Source organism: Photinus pyralis, unplaced genomic scaffold (genome assembly GCF_008802855.1).
Source record: "Photinus pyralis isolate 1611_PpyrPB1 unplaced genomic scaffold, Ppyr1.3 Ppyr1.4_LG9, whole genome shotgun sequence".
Lineage (NCBI taxonomy): Eukaryota > Metazoa > Arthropoda > Insecta > Coleoptera > Lampyridae > Photinus > Photinus pyralis.
In genome coordinates this window covers 15,154,778-15,172,394 of record NW_022170878.1, presented here as the reverse complement: position 1 = coordinate 15,172,394, position 17,617 = coordinate 15,154,778, and the positions used below count along the sequence as shown (strand labels likewise).

Genomic DNA, 17,617 nt, shown 5'->3' with positions numbered 1-17,617 from the left:
GGACAATCAGAAAATTCTTTTAAAATTTTGTCCGGCTACCAGGAGAACATAATAGTCGAGGAGGTCTTTTCCCTTCTCCCACAAATATATTTCGAAGACAAATTTCGTTTTAAATCTTTTCCAATTTGGTATCAGGAGGTTATGAGGAGGTTTTTCAGCGGCTAATACACGAGGGGACTATCAGAAAATTCTTTTAAAATTTTGTCCGGCTACCAGGAGAACATAATAGTCGAGGAGGTCTTTTCCCATCACTCACAAAAACATTTCGAAGCCAAACTTCATTTTAAATTTTTCCAATTTGGTATCAGGAGGTTATAATGTGCGAGGAGGTGTTTCAGCTCCTAATACACGAGGGGACAATCAGAAAATTCTTGCAAAATTTTGTCCGGCTACCAGGAGAACATAATAGTAGAGGAGGTCTTTTCCCTTCTCCCACAAAAATATTTTGAAGACAAATTTCGTTTTAAATGTTTTCCAATTTGGTATCAGGAGGTTATAATGTGCGAGGAGGTGTTTCAGCTCCTAATACACGAGGGGACAATCAGAAAATTCTTGCAAGATTTTGTCCGGTTACCAGGAGAACATAATAGTAGAGGAGGTTTTTTCCCTTCTCCCACAAAAATATTTTGAAGCCAAATTTCGTTTTAAATTTTTCCAATTTGGTATCAGGAGGTTATGAGGAGGTTTTTCAGCTCCTAATACACGAGGGGACTATCAGAAAATTCTTTTAAAATTTTGTCCGGGTACCAGGAGAACATAATAGTCCAGGAGATCTTTTCCCATCACCCACAAACATTTTTCGAAGCCAAATTTCGTTTTTAATTTTTCCAATTTGGTATCAGGAGGTTATAATGTGCGAGGAGGTGTTTCAGCTCCTAATACACGAGGGGCCAATCAGAAAATTATTGTAAAATTTTGTCTGGCTACCAGGAGAACATAATAGTCGAGGAGGTCTTTTCCCATCACCCACAAAAATATTTCGAAGCCAAATTTCGTTTTAAATCTTTTCCAATTTGGTATCAGGAGATTATAATGTGCGAGGAGGTGTTTCAGCCCCTAATACACGAGGGGACAGTCAGAAAATTCTTTTAAAATTTTGTCTGGCTACCAGGAGAACATAATAGTCGAGGTCTTTTCCCATCACCCACAAAAATTTATTGAAGCCAAATTCTGTCTTAAATCTTTTTCAATTTGGTATCAGGAGGTTATAATGTGCGAAGAGGTGTTTAAGCTTCTGATACACGAGGGGACAATCAGAAAATTCTCTTAAAATTTTGTCTGGCTACAAGGAGAACATATTAGTCGAGGAGGTCTTTTCCCATCACCCACAAAAATATTTCGAAGCCAAATTTCGTTTTAAATCTTTTCTAATTTGCTATCAAGCGGTTATAATGTGTGAGGAGGTGTTTCAGCTCCTACGACATCAAGGGCCAATTAGAAAATCATTGTAAAATTTTGTCTGGCGACCAGGAGAACATAATAGTCGAGGAGGTCTTTTCCCATCACTCACAAAAATATTTCGAAGCCAAATTTCCTCTTAAATCTTTTCCAATTTGGTATCAGGAGGTTATAACTTGCGAGGAGGTGTTTCAGCTCCTAATACACGAAGTGCCAATCAGAAAATTATTGTAAAATTTTGTTTGGCTACCAGGAGAACATAATAGTCGAGGAGGTCTTTTCCCATCACTCACAATAATATTTCGAAGCCTAATTTCGTTTTAAATCTTTTCCAATTTGTTATCAAGAGGTTATAATGTGCGAGGAGGTGTCTCAGGTCCTAATACACGAAGGGCCAATCAGAAAATTATTGTAAAATTTTGTCTGGCTACCAGGAGAACATAATAGTCGAGGAGGTCTTTTCCCATCACCTACAAAAATATTTCGAAGACAAATTTCGTTTTAAATATTTTCCAATTTGGTATCAGGAGGTTATAATGTGCGAGGAGGTGTTTATGCTCTTAATACATGAGGGGACAATCAGAAAATTCTTTTAAAATTTTGTCTGGCTACCAGGAGAACATAATAGTCGAGGTCTTTTCCCATCACCCACAAAAATTTATTGAAGCCAAATTCTGTCTTAAATCTTTTTCAATTTGGTATCAGGAGGTTATAATGTGCGAAGAGGTGTTTAAGCTTCTGATACACGAGGGGACAATCAGAAAATTCTCTTAAAATTTTGTCTGGCTACAAGGAGAACATATTAGTCGAGGAGGTCTTTTCCCGTCACCCACAAAAATATTTCGAAGCCAAATTTCGTTTTAAATCTTTTCTAATTTGCTATCAAGCGGTTATAATGTGTGAGGAGGTGTTTCAGCTCCTACGACATCAAGGGCCAATTAGAAAATCATTGTAAAATTTTGTCTGGCGACCAGGAGAACATAATAGTCGAGGAGGTCTTTTCCCATCACTCACAAAAATATTTCGAAGCCAAATTTCCTCTTAAATCTTTTCCAATTTGGTATCAGGAGGTTATAACTTGCGAGGAGGTGTTTCAGCTCCTAATACACGAAGTGCCAATCAGAAAATTATTGTAAAATTTTGTTTGGCTACCAGGAGAACATAATAGTCGAGGAGGTCTTTTCCCATCACTCACAATAATATTTCGAAGCCTAATTTCGTTTTAAATCTTTTCCAATTTGTTATCAAGAGGTTATAATGTGCGAGGAGGTGTTTAAGCTCCTAATACACGAGGGGACAATAAGAAAATTCTTTTAAAATTTTGTCTGGCTACCAGGAGAACATGATAGTTGAGGAGGTTTTTTTCCATCACCCACAAAAATATTTCGAAGCCAAATTTCGTTTGAAATCTTTTCCAATTTGGTATCAGGAGGTTATAATGTGCAAGGAGGTGTTTCAGCTCCTAATACACGAAGTCCCAATCAGAAAGTTCTTTTAAAATTTTGTCTGGCTACCAGGAGAACATAATAGTCGAGAAGGTCTTTTCCCATCACCCACAAAAATATTTCGAAGCCAAATTTCGTTTTAAATCTTTTCCAATTTGGTATCAGGAGGTTATAATGTGCGAGGAGGTGTTTCAGCTCCTAATACACGAGGGGACAATCAGAAAATTCTTTTAAAATTTTGTCTGGCTACCAGGAGAACATAATAGTCGAGGAGGTCTTTTCCCATCACCCACAAAAATATTTCGAAGCCAAATTTCGTTTTAAATCTTTTCCAATTTGGTATCAGGAGGTTATAATGTGCGAGGAGGTGTTTCAGCTCCTAATACACGAAGGGCCAATCAGAAAATTATGTAAAATTTTGTCTGGCTACCAGGAGAACATAATAGTCGAGGAGGTCTTTTCCCATCACCTACAAAAATATTTCGAAGGCAAATTTCGTTTTAAATATTTTCCAATTTTGTATCATGAGGTTAGAATGTGCGAGGAGGAGTTTCAGCTCCTAATACACGAGGAGACAATCAGAAAATTCTTTTAAAATTTTGTCTGGCTACCAGGGGAACATAATAGTCGAGGAGGTCTTTTCCCATCACCCACAAAAATATTTCAAAGCCAAATTTCGTTTTAAATCTTTTCCAATTTGGTATCAGGAGGTTATAATGTGCGAGGAGGTGTTTCAGCTCCTAATACACGAAGAGCCAATCAGAAAATTATGTAAAATTTTGTCTGACTACCAGGAGAACATAATAGTCGAGGAGGTCGTTTCCCATCACCCACAAAAATATTTCGAAGCCAAATTGCTTTTTAAATTTTTCCAATTTGGTATCATGAGGTTAGAATGTGCGAGGAGGAGTTTCAGCTCCTAATACACGAGGGGACAATCAGAAAATTCTTTTAAAATTTTGTCTGGCTACCAGGAAAACATAATAGTCGAGGAGGTCGTTTCCCATCACCCACAGAAATATTTCGAAGCCAAATTGCTTTTTAAATTTTTCCAATTTGGTATCAGTAGGTTATAATGTGCGAGGAGGTGTTTCAGCTCCTAATACACGAGGAGACAATCAGAAAATTCTTTTAAAATTTTGTCTGGCTACCAGGGGAACATAATAGTCGAGGAGGTCTTTTCCCATCACCCACAAAAATATTTCGAAGCCAAATTGCTTTTTAAATTTTTCCAATTTGGTATCAGTAGGTTATAATGTGCGAGGAGTTGTTTCAGCTCCTAATACACAAAGTGCCATTCAGTAAATTATTGTAAAATTTTGTCTGGCTACCAGGAGAGCATAATAGTGGAGGAGGTCTTTTCCCATCCCTCGGGTCTACTCTGTGGAGAGAAGGAACCAGGAAATCAACAACGGCCTCCGGATTCACAGGGAGGAGTAGAGGATGGCTCGCTTAATTTCTTTCTTCGCGTGATCCCGTGTGGCTAGGCACTCATATTTATACGTACCGCATTTTATGTGTCGACCTCCTTACAACGCCGGATCGTTTAATAACCTGCTGTACCTAAGTGAAAATTTCTTAAAAAATTACGTAACCTTAGGCCAGAAGGAGATTTATATTTAAAGTGCAGTTGGAGGGTTCGTTATATATTATTTAAACGTAATTATGTGATATAAGGCCGCGTTGTTACATTGCTCATTAAATTAAGAAGGAAGTTAATGGCTACATGCATATTTTAGAGTGACACAATTTGCTTCTACGCGGCGCGGTTTCAACCTAAGCAGTAAAATACGTACTTCTCATACAATTACCCTCTTATAGTATGCCGCAGGAAAATTATTTCTCACCCGTTAGAAAGTACTCGAAACTATCGGGATTGTTCCTTAACAAAGATGTTAGCAAATATGAGAGCATGATTTCCGTTGCTATTATGTGCTATTTCTACATTTTTGTCGTTTGCAAAATCCTTGTATTCTTTGAAGATGTCGGCGTGTCTAACAATATGCAAGATATCGTAGTATTGTTCGTCTTTACTAACGGTAAGGTCTCGCCCTTTTATTGATGTTCAGTCCGATGATGGTCAACACTTTTTCCAGTAATCCCACATTCCACAATAATTAGACTTAAACGCATGGATTTGGTCGAATTGATGAGAATGGCTGAGGAGATCTACGTTTGCGAGAGCGATGCCCTAAATGCCTTTTACGAAAAAATGAACAAACAGGCGGCTCTTGTGGTAAAAATGTCATTAGTAATATGCTTAACCAAAAATGTACTCTTTCAGCAAAAGTTGGTGTGTCCTTTTGGAATCGGTGTTGTCGTACTAGCGTTTCTCATGTGGTTTGTGACTGGAAATGAAGATCCATTACCGTTTGGACTAATGCCTTCCTGGGCGATGAGCTACAGTCTTATAGGTTGCGCCTTCTGGGAAGTTCTTACCTCTCTTTTTTTATCACACGAGTACACGATATGCATGGGAATAAAACTATGCGTTTTAGTACATCTGTATGAGCACTTCACGCATTTGAAAGCCGAAATTCAGAGTCTCGACCACGACTGTCGAGAAAGGCGCTCGGATTCACATTATCTCCAGAACCGACTAGCAAGCATATCAAGGTATCACGCCTCCATTCGGGCCCTCGCTCAGAAGGCAGACGCCACCTTTAATTTATGCCTTCTATCCATTTACCTGAATTGGTCAATTTTCATATGCACTTGTTTGCTTCGTATCGGCTACGTGAGAGCAGACAACGCCCCCACGGCTCAAATTTAACCCAACTCTTCCAGATTCAGCTGTTCAGCGGCGAATTCTGGTATTTGGTTATCTACTTAAGTGCGGGATGCTCCCTGCTCTTCGGGGACTGCTTTTTCACCCAGAGAGTGATAAACGAAAGCGAAACCGTTGGAGACGCTTGCTACCAAATCGATTTCGTCGGATGCGACTTGCAGTTCCAAAAGTCTCTGGCGATGGTCATTAAAGAAGGACAAGAGCCCGTTGTCTTTACCATCGGGAAATTCGGAAATTTCTCTGTTGTGTCCATACAGATTGTAAGTAATGGCGCACGGGTCTGGGAGGATGACATGATCTAGCTTTTTTGCAGATTTTGAAAGCGTCGTTCTCCTACTATACTTTCTTGAGGAGTTTCAGCTGAACGAAGCGCGCATCATGGAAGTGATCTTCATTGTACTGCACGTAGGCTAGATAATTGGTCATTATCTTTAACCATATGTTAGATATAGCACAAATGCAATCAAAAAGCTCGTTTCACTACCCCCTTCTTAAAAACCATAATTATGCCCTATCAATACAAGTCCAAATCTTCTTCATTCATCTCGTATCATTTGGTTTAATTTTTTGATTAAATAAATGGTTTCAAAGGTCTCTTGTACCGAGTAAAGAGCATGTTTCCCCATGTATCTTTATTATATGTGTAAATATTATGAATTCACAAAATAATTGAAGATCACGGCGGCGGTCGTCGGCACGTGACGATAAAGTTGGGCGCTACCCGAAAACCCTGCTTCTGGTCAAGGTTGTCGATTCCAGGAAGGCCCAGATACCCAGACTCAGACTTGCGAAAAAGGCGGTTGGAAGCCCCAGGTAATCAGACGGAGAAAACGGACAAATAATTATTTCATACGGGCAGGAAAACAACGGAAAGCAAAAATCCTGTAATTAACGTAAGAAAAACGTACGCTTTTCAAACATCTACTGAAACGCACATCTAATTACCTACGGTTAATTATATCTACCTAATTGCCCAGATCGAAACCTTCAAATTCATAACTTTAATTGACACCTAATGTCCCTTGGAATTTCGAATCAACAGCAAAGGTCTCTTTATCAGGTTGATATCCACGTAACTCCGTGCGGCCTTCAATTTTAATACTCATTTTCACTAACATCGTCTCATAATTAATTACCGAAGCTGAATTCCTAAAATATTAAGTTTTCTCCCTCTTCCCCATACCGAGAGCTGTCAGATGCTTTAAGAGTCATTTATGTATCTCTACAGAAAGAGTTACAACTACCATCGGCAGCTAGGGTTTCCCTTATCGGTGGTTAAAACAGCTCCACAAATGAAAACATCACTTTTGCGTTTTTACTCCTAGAAGAAATTAATAGATCAATCTGGCAGATACGGCTTCTAGTAACTAAGCGCACTCCAAGTACCCAGTGTTCATTTAAGCTGGTAGATTCCATTGTACGGTGTGTTCAATAACATTGGTATAATGTATTCCTTCTACGAAAACGGCTGCATCGTTACATATCCCCCTGCAGGAAGATCTAAAACATCAGTCACGGAAACAACGCTCCTATGAAAATTACATGGTAAGATGATTTATTCAATTGGAATCTTTCGGGATTAATTTTCATGGTGACCCAACGGAGGTGGCTGAAACATTCTCTCGAGCTTCGTGGGTGCTCGGCGAACGTTCTCTCCAAAACAATAATGTCGCCTAGATATGCGAACGCACGTGGCACCATTTCTGGCCTTATTATTACACGGGCCGCTAGAACGTGGCCGCTGAAAGCGATGGCGGGTCGGCTTTCCTTGGTCAGCGGGTATCTGGCAGTAATTTGGTTTCAAATCGATGCTCGAAACGTAGCGGGTTCGACGAAGGCCGTCAATTCTCCTGTTTATGATCGGTAACGGGTAGGCATCTGACCTGACAGAAATCAATACAGAAGCGCATCTTTCTTCAGGACCATGACGATAGGTGAACTCAACGGACTTTCAGACGGTTCAATGATTTTTTCGGCCAGCATACGGTCCACTTCTTCGGTTGGAAAGCTCGATATTAATGCACCCCAACTCCATTTTTGCTTTTTCCGGGGGAGTTTGGTGAGTGGGACTAGGGCGTTGGATAAAGAAGTCTCTGGCAATGGTCATTCGAGAAGGCCAAAGACCCGTTGTATTTACGATTGGTAAATTCGGAAATTTCTCGGTTGTGTCCATACAGATTGTAAGTAATGGCGTTCGGTTCCGGGAAGACGATGTGACGTACCTTTTTTGCAGATTTTGAAAGCGTCGTTCTCCTATTATACTTTTTTAAGAAGCTTGAGTTGAACGAAGTACGTATCAAAGAAATGGTTCTACGGCACGTGGCAACGTAACTGGACAATCCCTTTAAACGTATGGTATCTATGCACACATTGCACAAATGGAGGAAGCCTAGTTTCAATAACCTCTTGTTAAATAACATAATTGTGACCTCATCGCGTATTACCTCAATTATCCTTCCAAAATTAGGTAATTGTAAAACTCAAAACGCAAAAGAGCCTCAAAAATCCTCAAACAGTCTCCAAAAGTTTCTCCTTTCTGTAAGTCTTCAAGGATGAGTTTAAGCTTCATTTAAAAACCTTCAAAATCACTAAAGATTCTTAAAGGGTCTCTTTTTGTGGATCCTTGACAGTCTCTCGGAGCTTTTCAGATTTTTTTACGAGCACCCAAGCTATTAAGCGCTCTTAAAACTGGGGGAAACTTCCGCATAACCTTTTTGTGGGGATTTCCCGGTGACGTAATTAAGGAGTGACATTGTTTGTGGTGCAAGGTCGTGCCTGTGGTGGTTGGGTTTCTCCGGGTGACGCAACTAGTGATCGGCCCCTGTTGTGTTGGTGATTTGGTGAACGTTTTTGAATTTAATTCAATTTAATTCGACAAGATTTCATGAGATACTTCGCGGTGTTTAGTTCGTAGAGCCGAAATAATCCAATTTTCATTTACCTACAATTGGCACATCGAGCTTCATACGTTGGGGGTACTTCATACCCCCAGGCCACCCCGTGGAACGATCGCAGTCAAAACCTGCAGCCCTAGAGATTCATTCGAAGAGTGATGGTCTCAGTGCTAAGGGTAAAAGTATTTTGGGGAAGAATGTAGAACCGAGGGTATGGAACACCCCCTAGGAAAAGAAAGTCAATTTTCATTTACCTACAACCTCTCCTACAACTGACATTAAGACCTTCGTACGCTAGACCCCAGGGCGGTATGTTCGCATTGAAAACGTTCAGCCCTAGAAATTAATTCTAAAAGTGATGGCTTCAGTGCAAAGGGCACAAAACATTTTGAGGGAGAATGTAGAATCGGGGGGTACAGGGTAATTTTGACATTTGTTTTAAATGTAGTTACCTGACATGTTCTTTGTTTATAATGTACAGGTGGTTATGCCTTTACATTATTTTATTAAGTATTTATTTATGTGTCCACGTAGAAGCGGGATTATTTACTTATTTATTGGTTTAACCAGACACCATACAGAATAAAAATTCCAATTACATGGCGCTGGCGCTCTGAACAAACATTAGGACTTAAGATCTAATTTAATTTATTATTGCATTTAGGGGATCGTGAAAAAAGTCGATATCATTCACTGAGGAGATCTTATTTAAAGTGATCTTTAATAAGTGGGGAAGTTGTGATCAGTGTGATGTTGCCCTGTATGAGTGTACTAACCATTTACACCGTAGAAGAAGTACCTCATACAGTTTCGATTATTCGCTGTATCTGTTACACCATCTCTCGTTCGTGCATTTGGCTCCATTTGCTGATTTTCACCATACAACTTGAGATATCTGATTTGAGTCTTTCTCCTTTGCATTTTGTTTTCTATTTGTGAGTGTTATGTCAGGATTTGCCCACAAATGATTTCTTGTAGGGTAAGTTTGAATTGCAGTGCCGAGTCCGGGACCTTTAAAATCATCACAGTATGCTTTACTCGCGCCGGCGCCCTACTAAATGTAGGGCGTGATTTTTTTTATTTTGGGAGGAAGTAAAATAGGTCTTTATACGATGGCATTTATTAGTAAACAATTGATCCTTTGAGCCGAATCATTTTGTTGTCTTCTCGCATATTCCGTCGACAAATTAAATAATAATTAATAATCTAAACACCCTTTCCCTTTTGTAACCGTTGCAATGTATAGTATATGCCCCTTTGTTGCAGTAGCTCTGCATGTGTGCCCATTTCGCAGACTCTCCCTGATCTATTACGCAGATCACGTCGGCGTCTTGAATCGTACTGAGCCGATGCGCAATTATTATGCACGTCCTACCCTTTCGTGCGGAATCCAGAGCCTCTTGAACGACCTGAAATGCGCTGTCAGTTAAAGCTCGACGTGGACGCGCTCACCTTTTCACTTTCGCTGTCGAGCGCAGAGGTGGCCTCGTCCAAGAGTAGAACCTTTGGTTTCCGGACGAGGGCGCGCGCGATGGCGATGCGTTGCTTTTGGCCACCGGACAGCTGAGTTCCGCGCTCGCCCAATCTGGTGGAGTACCCCAACGGTAAGCTGGTGATGAAGTTGTGAATGTTGGCGTTTTTGGCAGCCTCGATAATTTCCGCTTCGGGAACCACCCGGCTATTATCACCGTACGCGATGTTCTCCCCTATCGTCTTATCGAACAGGTTTGGCTCTTGTGAAACCACGCCCAGCTGCGATCTCAAGCAGCTCAGCTTCATTTCCTTGATGTCATCGTCATCAACTGACACATTACCATGGAGCGGATCGTAGTATCGCTCCAGCAGTTGGAGAACTGTGGATTTGCCGCACCCGCTCGGGCCGACCAAGGCGACCGTCTTACCTGCGACAATGGAAAGGTCGAAACCTCTCAAGACGCGAACTGTTGACCTAGTGGGGTAGGAGAATCCGATGCGCGAATAGTTTATGTTGCCTGGATTCTAAAAGTGAAATGTAAATAGGAGGAAATATGTTGGAGTTGACGTACCCAATCTGGGGCGCTTGCATTGGGGGAGTCGATCACCTTGGGCACCCGATTGACAAAGTTAAATATTTTTTCTGCGGCTGTAATGCCCCTTTGGAAGTTTGGTGTAAATGCCAAGGCATTCGCAATTGATACGGTTCCCATGATTAAAGCTTGCGATACTCTAGAAGAAAACGTGGAGATTCTGCAGAAGCTGACAGTACTACTCACTTAAAAACCTTCTCAAACGCCATTCCTTCGTCTACAATGAGTGTGCCTCCGTAGTACATGCAAACGGAGTAGGCAAAGAACATGATGCTACGCGCTAAGCCGAGCACAATAGCTCTAACGTGGGTGTTGCGAAGCGCGTTCCGGTACTGGGGCATTAGTTCGTTGCAGTATTTGTTATAGAAAATGTCTTCGGCGTTCAAAGATGCTACGGTGCGTAAGTTAGCAACAGCTTCCACTGCAATCATGGTGGATCTTTCGAGAGTTTTGTGACGGTTCTCATTTTCTGTCTTGACGAAACGTCCTTCGAAGAAAATGGCGAGGAGTATAAATGGCGTAAACGTTAGCGCGACAAGCCCCAATCTCCATTCAAAGTACATAGATACTCCTACGGAGATTCCCAAGGTCGCTACCGATTGAAAGATTGTCCCGATGCGTTGACCAGTTGCCTGAAACACTGGGCGTGCAACATCACGACAAGTTGGCAGTCACCTACCCCTTGCACGTTGGCAGCCTCCCCCGACAACTTGGCGCAAAGTGTTCCGACGCCGTTCTCCGTGTCATCAAACCAACCCATCTCCTGCCTCAACATCGCCCCGAACATCATCTGCCTCAACCTCATCGTCAACTTCTCGCCGGCAACACCAAACATGTAAATCTAAAAGAAAAATTAGCTCGACAAACTGCGAAAGGACGATGTCTCACCTGCAAGATCGTAGCAATTCCGGTTATGGTACCAGTAACCACGAACATTATTACATATTTATTACTTTCCGTTAAAATGTCATCGTCGTTCGGTAGAGCCAGAACCTGCAAGTACCAGTGAGCACGCCTAGTGACTGCACTAAGTCGACTTACACCAAGAATGTCGCCGAAAAGTATCGAAAAAACTGGCATGGTCGCGCCCATAATCAACGATGTAATGCAACCCAGGGCGATGTTCCAACCTTCTGGCCTGTTCACCTTCAGTATCGCCATAAGGGACGTTGTGTTACTTTCCTCGACTGGTATCATGTCCTCCATCTAGAACCTTTTCGATTAGCTGCCGAAGCTAACTAAAGAGTGCTTACCATTATGCTGCCTTTCATTGAAGATGCTTTTCTATCATCGAAAGTGGTGATGGGATCGTCATCATCCTCATCTGTAATACGAGATCGATTAGAATGGCTGAGTGAGTAGTGCTTACATTCCTGGGGGAAGTCATTTGCTGAAGACTGCGTGTTGACTAAGTTGTAGTATGCGCCTTCTTTCCCCATTAGACGATGGGCAACTATAATTGTGGTGCATTCTTTGCTAGCCTGAAACGGAGACACTCAGTTCTGGTAAGCGCACGTTGAGATTTACATTGTCGAGTGCAGCTTGCACTTTAGCCTCGGTGTTCGTGTCCAAGGCAGATGTGGCCTCGTCTAATAACAAAATGGATGGATTCCGCACCAAAGCCCTCGCAATTGCGATTCGTTGCTTTTGCCCACCGGACAATTGAGTACCTCGCTCCCCCACTAACGTATTGTAACGCTGCGGCAAGGACGATATGAAGGTGTGAGCATTCGCGCGCTTTGCTGCGTCTTCAATATCTTGGTCCGTCGCCGACAGATTTCCGTACCGTATATTTTCAGCAATCGTTGTACCGAAAAGAACCGGCTCTTGTCCAACTACACCGATCTGCCTTCGCAGCCACGTCAAATCCAAGTCACCCAACTTGTTTCCATCGAGGAACACCTGCAGACCAACACGTTAACGAGTTTTCGCACGGCTAGAGGGGTCCGTTAACTTGGCCCCCCCCACTGAGAGATTTGATAGTCGTATTATTTTGAAATGAATGCGCTCGGTATGCGCTCATATGCGCCACCGATAATAACTCTTGCGCCATTATCGTTTTTTAGAAATCCGAAAAAACATTGGGGGGGGGGCCAAGTGAACGTAGCCCCCCCCCCCGTACGTATTTTGTTCCTTGTAACTAGGTCACCTGATACATTTGGTTATGCGCTCAATTGCGCCACTTGAATTAAAGCTAGCGCCATTACGGTTAAGCCGTGACACATTTTCAAAAAGTGGGGGGGGCCAACTTAACGTTTTTAAAAGTTGTTTTTTTTAACATCTTTTCATACGAAATTGTACTCTCAGGTATGCGCTGAAATGCGCCGTAAAAAGATATCTTTGCGCCATTATTGTTTTTTGGTTATCCTTAAATATATTTGGGGGGGGGGGCAAGTGAACGGAATCCCCCATAACGCATTTTGCTACCGGTATTTGTGCCACTTGATACATCTGGTTATGAGCTCAATTGCGCCACTTGAATTAAAGCTAGCGCTATTACGGTTAAGCCATAAAAAAATTTTAAAAAGGGGGGGGCTAACTTAACGTTTTCAAAAGTTACGTTTTTTAACATGTTTTTTCTACTACATCGTACCTTTCATCATGCGCTAAAATGCGCCGTAAACAAAAATCTTGGCGCCATTATAGTGTTTCAGAAACACTATACAGGGTGTTTTTTTGGGAGCTTTAGTTAAACGATTCTGAGAAAGTAAAATAGGTAGGTTTTTAAAAATTTGTACTTAGGAGTTACTCCGAAGGCCGAATCGATGTAAAATATTTTCAAAATGGACGCACTTCCGGAAATAACTTTTGAAAACCCTAAGTAGACCCTCCACTTTTTAAAGAATTTTTATGCCTTAACCGTAATGGCGCTAGCTTTAATTCAAGTGGCGCAATTGAGCTCATAACCAGATGTGGCACAAATACCGGTAGCAAAATGCGTTATGGGGGATTCCGTTCACTTGGCCCCTCCCCCCCAAATATATTTAAGGATATCCAAAAAACAATAATGGAGCAAAGATATCTTTTTACGGCGCATTTCAGCGCATACCTGAGAGTACAATTTCGTATGAAAAGATGTTAAAAAAAAGTAACTTTTAAAAACGTTAAGTTGGCCCCCCCACTTTTTGAAAATTTGTCACGGCTTTACCGTAATGGCGCTAGCTTTAATTCAAGTGGCGCAATTGAGCGCATAACCAAATGTATCAGGTGACCTAGTTACAAGGGACAAAATACGTACTGGGGGGGGGGGGCTACGTTCACTTGGCCCCCCCAAATGTTTTTTCGGATTTCTAAAAAACGATAATGGCGCAAGAGTTATTATCGGTGGCGCATATGAGTGTATAACGAGCGCATTCATTTCAAAATAATACGACTATGAAATCTCTCAGTGGGGGGGCCAAGTTAACGGACCCCGGCTAGAGCACCTACCTCTCCGGATGTTGGATCATAAAACCGCTGTAACAGCTGAATGCAAGTCGATTTACCGCACCCGGAACTGCCGACCAGCGCAACCGTCTCCCCAGACTTAATCTCAATGTCGATACCTTTCAAGACCTACTAAACGTGAAATTGCCTTCGCGAGCCTTGCTACTCACCTTGACGCCCTTTCGCGAAGGGTACTCGAAGTGAACCTTCCGAAAGCTAAAGTCTCCCTTAACTTCCTTCGGTTAGAGCCCCACGTTCTTGGCGGCGTTTATAACAGGGGCACTATCGATGACTGCAAAAATTTTGGTAGCCGCCCCCTTGGATATGCCGAACTGTTCGATGTACGGTGACGACATGCCGAAATTAACACTCCCTTGCATTACAGCGAAGAACACCTACAAGACTATCAACTCTTTAATGTCCTAGACACCCCCGCGTCATCCTACCGTGACCATGTTGCCGGGATCGTAGACTCGCTCCTGCGGCGGAAGCGACTTCTCCTCCAAAATTAGCTTGATACCGTACCAAAACGCCAACGCGTAACTGGCGTAGATGAAGAACTACAACAGTCCGAAACCAATACCGCTCAGCAGCGATCGCTTGATGTTGTTATTTCGGGCGAACGTTAAGCGATCGGAGTATCTCGCGATCTCCTTCTCTTGGCCGCCGAATGCGACCACCGTACGGATTGCTGTCAGCACCTCTTCGGCGATTGCACCCGCTGCACCATATGCGTCCATCTCTTTCACCGCCAATTTTCCTGTTAACTACTTTAGATTAATTACCTGACTTCACTATAAATGGCACGTAAGTCAAAGTTTAGTATCGCAAAATCCTCTACGGTCCTAGTAAACAATAAATTCTACCCACGTTGGGTTACTTCCGACTTTTTCACCTACAGAAGTCTATACACAATTGGCCATACGGAGATTCACACCCACAAACGATTGACAAAACGGCACGTGAAATTTCATACTTTCCAGTACAGGTTGATGACGGCGAAAAAATTAAAACTGCAAAGCGCCCAGAATTCGCCTCACCGTGACGGTCGAGTTCGGACCGGGAAAGATAGCAGACGTGCTCAGCGATCTCTGCGTTTACTTTAGTAAAGAACCCGTTAACTTTTAAAGTCCGGACTTAATGCAAACTTACATTCGAAGCCCAAGCGGAATTTGTCTTTATCAAGACACGAATCACGCGCGAAGATTTAAAACTGTGAGGAGGTCAGGACAGTGTGCTAATCAAATCCAAAGAACAATGAGGGCGAAATCGAAGAAGTGCGAACGAACGAGTACGCCCTAGAGTTCGTCGGGATAAATAAGGACAGGGACATGGCTGTTTGGAGCAATTTGGCAGCAACTCAGGGAACTCCCGGTGTCATACTTTTTAGTATTCAAATCCTTTAAAGTATTCAAATACTTTGTAATTAAATACTTTTATGGAAGCAGTATTTGTATTTGTAACTCAAATACTTTCACAAATATTTAGTATTCGAATACTTCGCAAGGTATTTGAATACTTTGAGAAGTATTTTTTAATTTTTTACCAAAAATCGACTACACCAAAATTGCTCGGGAAAACACTTTTTCTTATTAATTTTGGTGCGTAGAATCCAAAACAATTCGTACTTTTTCGATTAGACTTCTCAATCAAAAGTTATAGACTAGAAACCAAATTCGAAAGAAAATTCAAAGGGCTGTTACTTCTGAACTAGTAGCCCAATCTTGGAACTGTTTGAAATTATCGATTCTACAGGCCACATTCTATAAGAAAAAATTTTTTCCGGGTCGATCTGGGACAATTTTTTTTGCGGGCCTCAAAAAAAGGCAGAGTATAACCTTCCTTTTTTACCAAAAATCGACTACACCAAAATTTCTCGGGAAAACACTTTTTCTTATTAATTTTGGTGCGTAGAATCCAAAACATTTCGTACTTTTTCGATCAGACTTCTCAATCAAAAGTTATAGACTAGAAACCAATTTCGAAAGAAAATTCAAAGGGCTGTAACTTTTGAACTAGTAGCCCAATCTTCAAACTGTTTGAAATTATGGACTCTCGATCGACCTGGATCTCAGACAATTTTTTTTTCGGCCTCAAAACAAGGCAGTACTTTTAAGTTATTCAAATATTTGAGAACAATTTAGAAATGTTTAGGGAAAGTTTCCATTGTCACAAAATCAAATATAAAAATCCGATACATCTGAATACCGTACTCGATAGTCTACGTAACTTAAAAACAATAGGGACCTTTCTTATATCCTTAAAACCATGTGTACCAATTTTCAAAGCGATCGCACGTTTTTAAACAAGTTATCATGCACACGGACAAACGGATGGTCAAAAATGGATCTGTTCCAAAATCGCTAGGATTAATTTCAGAAAGGCGTACGTATCATGTGCACGACGTACGATCGCTTTGAAAACTGGTACTCGTATTCTTAAGGTTATAACTGGTATAAGAAAGGTCCTGGTATGTACCTCCAATATAATAATATAATAATAATAATAATACGCTTTTACTCCCCTTAAATTTGTATATAACAATAGAAATATAAAAAAAGCTAACCCCATACCCTGCCCCATACAAAGTATAACTTGATTTTTTAAGTAGTATTAAGCCTTTTATCTAGTATACTATTTTAAATTTTTAATGTATTTGAGTGACAAGTATTTGAATACCTTTTACTGTATTCCAATACTTTTCAAAGTAAGATAATGAAATACTTTTCAAAGTATTCGAATACTTTTGCAAGTATTCGAATACATTCTAAAGTATTTGAATACTTTTCAATGTATCTGTATCTAGTATTCGCTTGTGCTGGACGTAAAAGTATTTAGTATTCAAATACTTTTGATTTATGTAAAGTATTTACTATTTAGTATTCAAATACATTTTTAAAGTAGGAAAACACATCATATACATAAGAAATAGCGGGTGACTGCTACTTAGCATACAGACTAAGGAGTTACAATGTCCGGAACCACTACGACAGTGTGCTGAGGGCTGTAACATGCTAGGGGAGGTAGATGAAGAGGAGGAACACTGGAGAACAAGGGGGAGTACGAGGAAGCGAGAGGAACCGCCGCTGTCCCAAGCGAATCTAGTCTGAGCATGATGGTATCCGGGAGGAGTGCCAAGCCGAGAAAGAGTGGAAATAACCAGGATAGTAGCCGGGATGCAGAAGGAGTCAACAGCATGAAATTCAAGAAACTGAGCGAAATAATAGAACAAAAGAACGGAAGATACCCGGGCATCATATTAAGAGACTTCAATGAGCAACTAGGCAGACTAGAAGGAGGGAAAGGGGAGTGTCGTATTATTCAGTGAAAACAAAAGACGGGAACGAACATACTTTTATTTAGAAAACTGCAACTCTCATACTAAAAATAATACAATGCAAAAACGGGTGGCCGTGAACCGCGCGCGCTTCAACGTAGGTCATTCACTCTCTGCCAGCTGTGGCCGACTGCCGGTCGCTGCTCCCCGCCCGCCAAACGCGCCCCGTCGTACTTTTCCTAGCGCGCACTGAACTGACCCGGAAACGCCGAAACGAACACACCGATCACTTTACCACATTCCTCCCCCACCAAACAAAATTA

General features: G+C 41.5%; 3 protein-coding genes and 1 long non-coding RNA gene across 4 annotated transcripts in view; 2 read left to right on the top strand and 2 right to left on the bottom strand.

Moving 5' to 3' along the window:
* LOC116180007 (G-protein coupled receptor Mth2-like) overlaps positions 1–165 on the top strand; it is a 6,873-nt gene extending 6,708 nt beyond the window's left edge. The window contains exon 7 of the mRNA XM_031499828.1: positions 159–165. Coding sequence (XP_031355688.1) covers positions 159–165 — 7 coding nt within the window. The remainder of the gene's footprint in view (positions 1–158) is intronic.
* A 4,262-nt stretch (positions 166–4,427) lies between these two features.
* On the top strand, positions 4,428–6,025 carry LOC116181073. Its single transcript, XM_031501329.1, has 5 exons — positions 4,428–4,882; positions 4,940–5,079; positions 5,128–5,580; positions 5,631–5,891; positions 5,945–6,025. Exons 1-5 carry the CDS (start codon positions 4,666–4,668, stop codon positions 5,993–5,995), a joined length of 1,122 nt encoding a protein of 373 aa, XP_031357189.1. The 5' UTR covers positions 4,428–4,665; the 3' UTR covers positions 5,996–6,025.
* A 3,619-nt stretch (positions 6,026–9,644) lies between these two features.
* On the bottom strand, positions 9,645–12,019 carry LOC116181064 (ATP-dependent translocase ABCB1-like). The gene is given in 10 exon segments (XM_031501307.1): positions 9,645–9,823; positions 9,826–9,934; positions 9,978–10,523; positions 10,571–10,730; positions 10,778–11,223; positions 11,271–11,432; positions 11,480–11,584; positions 11,633–11,797; positions 11,845–11,915; positions 11,961–12,019. Coding segments are annotated over 9 exon segments (1,803 nt in total). The 5' UTR covers positions 11,863–11,915; positions 11,961–12,019; the 3' UTR covers positions 9,645–9,731.
* Positions 12,020–14,027: 2,008 nt separating this feature from the next.
* Positions 14,028–14,837, bottom strand: LOC116181081. Its single transcript, XR_004147199.1, has 3 exons — positions 14,464–14,837; positions 14,188–14,412; positions 14,028–14,146 (listed from the first exon to the last, which is right to left on the bottom strand). It is a non-coding gene; the product is annotated as an uncharacterized LOC116181081 (long non-coding RNA).
* Positions 14,838–17,617: the final 2,780 nt, after the last annotated feature.